The sequence below is a fragment of the Humulus lupulus genome, chromosome 3 (genome assembly GCF_963169125.1).
Source record: "Humulus lupulus chromosome 3, drHumLupu1.1, whole genome shotgun sequence".
NCBI lineage: Eukaryota > Viridiplantae > Streptophyta > Magnoliopsida > Rosales > Cannabaceae > Humulus > Humulus lupulus.
Window position 1 is genome coordinate 19398890 of NC_084795.1, and position 6249 is coordinate 19405138.

Below are 6249 nucleotides of genomic sequence, written 5' to 3' on the forward strand. Positions count from 1 at the left end.
GGTTTGCTCTACTTTTCACTTCGGTTTTTTTATAAAAAACGAAGTGAGAAAAGCCCCAATATAGTGTGCAAACCAAACATGACCCTTGTCTATTTTCTATTTTAACTTCGTTTTTTTAAGAAACCGAAGTAACAGCCTATTTTTATGTGCTACCATTCCCAAAAGCGAAGTAAAAACCCATTGAAAGGCTTTTACTTCAGTTTTTTTATATTCTACATGTAAAAAACGAAGTAAAAACCTATATTTCTAGTAGTGTAAGATAACTCTCTCAAATATTAATCAAAACATGATTAATATTTATTTTAACTAATATAAATTTTTTCAAATAAAACTAATTAGTTAATTAATTCACAATTAATTAATTGCCCATAATTATCTCCTTGCTTTGGAAAATTAATTCCTTTGCAATTTAGTCATTTTTCTTTATTAATCTTCCTTGTGACATCCACCATTGACAGTGTAGGACAGAGACGACCCCGAGGACCATAGACCTATAATACGAAGCTCCAATAAACCAGATTATTAATCAAACTCTTTAATTCAATAATCTTATTTATTAATTCCATAATTACTCTACTATAAATATGGAATTGCACTCTTTTTTTTATGAATAAGAATCATTGTATTGCTCAACTTCCAAAGTTTACAACCAACCAATTACAACACCAAACACATCTCAACCATTATTACATCTATTGTTTACAGATCTTAGTGAACCAATCTCTATCTATGGTTTGAGCCTTTTTTGGCATTACGAGAGTAATCCTAACTTGTATTTCCCTTTCCACTTTCTGTACAGTATTAGTAATATGCCAGAATTTTTTATTCCAATACACATCATTCCGGACTCTCCAAATGTGGTAGACTAGAGCTGCAAGAGTAGCATACATGATGTTCTTCCGAATAGCACTCATCTTCTTTGCTTTATTGATCCACCGAATTAATTGCAACAGATCCAATGAAGCTGATTTCCAACCCATCCAGTGCTTAATTTTCTGCAAACAAGCACTACTATAATGACAGTGAAAAAATAGATGGCCTATGGTCTCATTATCAGCTCCACATAACAGACATGTTTGATCCACTAGAGGCTCAAACTTTTGAATCTGATCTCTAGTTCGAAGTCTCTGCAACATTACCAGCCAAAGCACAATTCTATGCTTCAGAATGCTCAGTCTATCCCAAACCACTTTGCTCCAACCTACTGCAAGTGGTTGATCAAATAGTAAATCATGACCAATTTTAATGCTATACCTCAATGCTGCAAAATATGACAGATCTGCCTTGGCTTTGAAAGCTTCTTTGACAACAACTAATCTCTTCCAATACCAGCTACAATCAGTTGGTGGCTGGTACTCCCACCAATTCCTGTCCATCAAGTAAACATTGTTAATCCATTTTACGAACAAGTTATCTTTTTTGGTGGCAATTGCCCAAACGTATTTCCCCATTGCAGCCATATTCCAATCGAGGACCTTCCTAAAGCCCAAACCCCCTGCTTTCTTTGGAAAACAAACATGTTGCCAAGCCACTAAACCCGGACCATTAATGTCTGCCAAACCCTTCCAAAGAAAAGCCCGACAAATAGCTTCTACACCCTTTAACAACTTTTTTGGAAGAATCATTATTTGGGTCCAATAAGAGTGAATGGTAATCAAAACAAAATTGATTAATGTAACTCTTCCCATATATGACAAATTCCTCGAGCTCCAAACTTTGATCTGAGCAACCATTTTCTCAAGAATTCCATTACATTCAGCAGCTGATATTTTTTTTGAACAAACTGGGATGCCAAGATACCTGAAAGGAAGATGAGCTCTTGTATATCCTGACATTTCGAGCACTCGGGTAACCTCAGCCTCCTGCATACCACTGCAATAAACAACCATTTTTTCTTCATTTGGCAGCAAACCAGAAGTCGAAGAGAAGAGTTTCAGGCCCTTCAACATTAACAAAATTGAAATGAAGTGACCATGACAAAATAATAGTAAGTCATCCGCAAAGCACATATGATTCAACTTTAATGTAGCACATCTGTCATGGTATTTAAAACCTTGCCGAGAACCCTTCTCTCATTATTCTAGACATATATTCCATGCCTAGAACAAATAAGAGAGGAGACATCGGATCGCCTTGTCTCAAACCCCTCTTGGACTCAAAGAATCCATGCATTTCACCATTAAGCAATAAAGAAAATCTCGGGGTTTTGATACACACCATAATGAGATCATTGAACTTCCAAGGAAAGTGAAAAGCAATGAGCATTTCTTCAATGAATCCCCATTCGATGGTGTCGTATGCTTTCCTCAAATCAATTTTGATCATGCAACTCGGTTTACAATTCTTCCTTCCGTAATGCCTGACAATGTCTTGACATACCATAGTATTATGAGCTATATATCGCCCATGAACGAACCCACCTTGGTTCTCTGCTATTATCTCAGGGAGGATTTGCCTTAATCTCGAGCAAATGACTTTAGTAGCAGCCTTATATATCACATTACAACAAGAAATTGGCCTGAAGTCTTTGACACTATCTGGACACTTGACTTTAGGGATGAGGGTAATGGTTGTTGTATTGATCTCTTTAAGTATCTTCCCTGTGTTTAGGAAATTAATCACAGCAGTTCCAACCCCTTCTCCCACCAAATCCCAATTATCATGATAAAAATAACTCCCAAACCCATCCGGGCCAGGAGCCTTCATACCTGGAATGGCAAATATGGCATCTTTAACTTCTTGGATAGTGAAAGGTTGCTGTAGAACTTGAATATGCTCCTCTGAAAGTAAAAGTCCAGCAGCCACTACTGATTGAAAGACCTTACTTCTGTTGCTCATTGAGGTCCCTAACAAGTTCTGATAATAGCTCAAAAAAGCTTGTTGGATTTCCTCTGGTTTGTCAATCCAAATGCCACTCTCATTCCGGATAGAATTAATTCTATTTTGAGCTCTCCGGACTTTCAAAGATGCATGGAATATGGCAGTATTCTCATCACTATTTTTAACCCAATTAATTTTTGCCTTTTGAGCTAAAAACATATTGTGAGCTTTATGGTAATGAGAATACTTGTCTTAAGCCATTTGTTCCTGCTCCATTAAATCACTATTCCAAGGATCTCTATTCAATTCTTCTTGGATAGCTAGCATCTCTTGTTTTGCTTGCATTTCAGCCTTGTGTATCTCATTAAACCCCTCCCTGTTAATAGCTCTTAACACTTTCTTAAGTCTCTTCAATCTTCCCACCAACTGATACATAGGTGTACCTGCAATGGGGGTCTGCCAACTTTGCCGAACCTCTTCTACATAATTTTGAGCTGTTTTCCACATGCTGAAGTATCTAAATGGCTTCCTTCCAGTACTTAAATCTTTATAAAACGAGATTAAGATAGGACAGTGATCAAAGTCCCCTTCCGGAAGGAAGACAACTTCTGAATTCAAGAATGAATCTGTCCATTTCGAGTTCACCAAGGCACGATCAATCTTAGAGAAAATTCTCTCTTCAGGCTTCTGCTTATTGTTCCAAGTAAAGAAGCACCCTGAAAATTTAAGGTCCTCCATTTGACAATGCACCACACAATCCTTAAAACTGTCAAATGGCTTTTTATGATTCCTTCTGCCAGCTCTTTCATCATAGTTCAGAATCTCATTAAAATCACCTACTATCATCCACGGTTCTTCAATACCATTCTTGAGCCCTTTTAAGTCTTGCCAAAGAACTTCTCTTCCCACTTCCTCATTAAACCCATAGACAAAGGTAATGTGAAATTTCCTTGAATTCTGACTTGTTTGAGCAATACAATGAATCAATTGGCTTGTACACATCCTTATATCTATAAAATACATACAAGGATTCCAAGCAACTATTATTCTCCCTTTGTCTAACCAAGGATTATTGTAATGCCCCGAATTCTCCGATGTGGTTTAATGGCGAGATTAGGAGGCCGGGAGGGCCATACTTGTTTAATTATGCCATTAATTGATATTATGCATGTATATGTGAATTATATTATCATATGATGTTGTATGCATGCATGTGGGTCCACATTTGAATAATTATGTTATTTTGATAATTTGGCCCATTGAGGGTGAATATGTGTATTTGGGTGCATAACTTGTTTTGTGAATGAGATTCCATTATCATGGAGATATATTCGAGCTATTCGGCATGAGACGGTCATATATAATGGATTAGCGGTTTTGTCATAACGGGGTCAATTTTTGGGGTAATAGAAATGTTTATTTGATGATAAATTGAGAATATTTGAGATCAGGGTGAAATTTCGAAGGTTTTGACTATAATGTCCCCGGGGTATTTTCGGGACCCCGAGCATTATGTTTTATTTGAGGTTACTTAAACTTGAAGTAGCTGTCAGATAGAACGTACGATTAGAAAACCTCTCGTTCTCCCTTTCGGTAGTCTGTTTTACCGTTTGAGCATTTTCGAAGATATCTCGAGTTCTAGGAGTTGAAATCAAGCGAGGATTGAGGCATAGCGATCCTAGGAAAGATTAGAAGCTTCTTAACCGAAGGATTTGATGGAAAACAACCCAATTGAAGGTAATCGAAGTTTAAGTTTTGAGATTCTGAGTTTTTAAGCTTTGAATTAGACTTTGTAAATTGTTGAGTTTTTGGTTGGTTTGAACCTTGGGTTTTGAGGGTTTTGGAGCTTTGGGAAGCTTGGGAACTTTGCTTTGATGATTGGGGAATGTTTAGGTATGATTTTGGAGGCTTTGGAGTGTTAAAAATACGTTTGGGAATGGCCCTGAGTTGGGGGCCGCGGCCCTGCCTTGAAGAAGCAGGTGGGGTTCTTTGTGCCTGCTGGGCGCCGCGGCCCTTGCTTCAGGAAGTTCTGGGGGCCGCGGCCCATGGTGCCAAGGCCGCAGCCCTTGTCCTGTTTTCACCCCGTTTGCTCGTTTTGACCCCGGGAACCTAGCTATGGGCCTCGGGAGTGTCCCTACTACTTAGATTAGTTGGGATTGATCTTCTGGAGGCTAGATATTGGTGTGGAAACCTATGTTGACCATTATTATTGACGATGTCCCGTGTTTGTTTATGATTAGGTAACTGCTAAAGGACTAAAGGTTGATCGTTCTCACGGGTCGTTCTTTTAATATTTCTAGCTCGAATCTGAGGTAAGAAAACTGCACCCTGTGTATATGTGACATGCATGATTATTATTGAGGCATGTTGATTGATAAATGTGGACATGGATTGCCTATTAAATGCTAGCATATGTTGAATACTTGTATATGTATTGATTAGTCAGGGACATTGACCTAAAGAGTCAGAAATGGCATAGCGTCATGAACGCCGAGCCAAATGAAGATTATATCTAATCGATATCAGCAAAGAATGACTCATATGGGGTATTAACTCTGAACCGACCCAAGGTCGATGAACTTATAAGCGCTTGTCTGGTCTAAGACCAGTTATTCAGAGCCAGGGCATATGGCCCCGGTGACTGTTTGTCACATGGCTAGGGAACGCTGTTCCAGGGTTTATGACTGTAAGTCATGAGGAAAGTTATGTTGGTGACTAATCACCATACACCTATCCTGTTCAAACTTGTGAAAGGCTCACTTATCTGTTAAGCCCTGGTGACCCTATCGTCACATGGCTGGAGGGTGCTGTCCCTGTATTAGTGACTCTTGCGATAGTCACCTATTTGTTGGGACTGATAGTCCTGAATGATTATTATGATCATTGTTGATATTATCTCATGCTTTATTGTGTTTTCTTGCTGGGCCTTGGCTCATGAGTGTTATGTGGTGCAGGTAAAGGGAAAGAAAAGCTTACCCAGCCTTGAGTGGAGAGCTTAGGTGGTGATGTGTACATATGCGGCCGCTTGACCACCACGGCTAAGGCGTTCTCAGAGGAACTAGGGGGTTTACCCTATTTTGCCGCTTAGGTCGGCGGGATTGTAAATTTGAAACTGTAATGACCATTTTGTACTGAGAACAACTTGTAAATGTTTTGATTAGCTCTGTAGAGCAGTTTGAAATGAAAAATATCCATTTCCTTTTTATTAGTTTTCTACCTTAACCTGTTAATTACACTTAGAGCACGTTTTTGACCAAAGGACTCGGGTAGCGGGTCAAATTTCCGATCCATCGTTCACAGTAACTGTTCTGGGGTAACCAGGGCGTAAACAAATTCATATAAAGATCACCCATATTTTTATTCTTAACTTTGGTTTCGAGCAGACTAACCAGACCAACATTTTTTGAGTGAATTAGCTGCCTGATTTCC

The 6249-nt window shown here is 38.7% G+C and overlaps 1 protein-coding gene across 1 annotated transcript; it reads right to left on the reverse strand.

Moving 5' to 3' along the window:
- Positions 1-692: 692 nt before the first annotated feature.
- Positions 693-3039, reverse strand: LOC133823726 (uncharacterized). Its single transcript, XM_062256570.1, has 2 exons — positions 2218-3039; positions 693-1940 (listed from the first exon to the last, which is right to left on the reverse strand). The coding sequence occupies exons 1-2, from the start codon at positions 3037-3039 to the stop codon at positions 693-695; spliced, it is 2070 nt and encodes a 689-aa protein (XP_062112554.1).
- Between the last annotated feature and the right edge of the window lie 3210 nt (positions 3040-6249).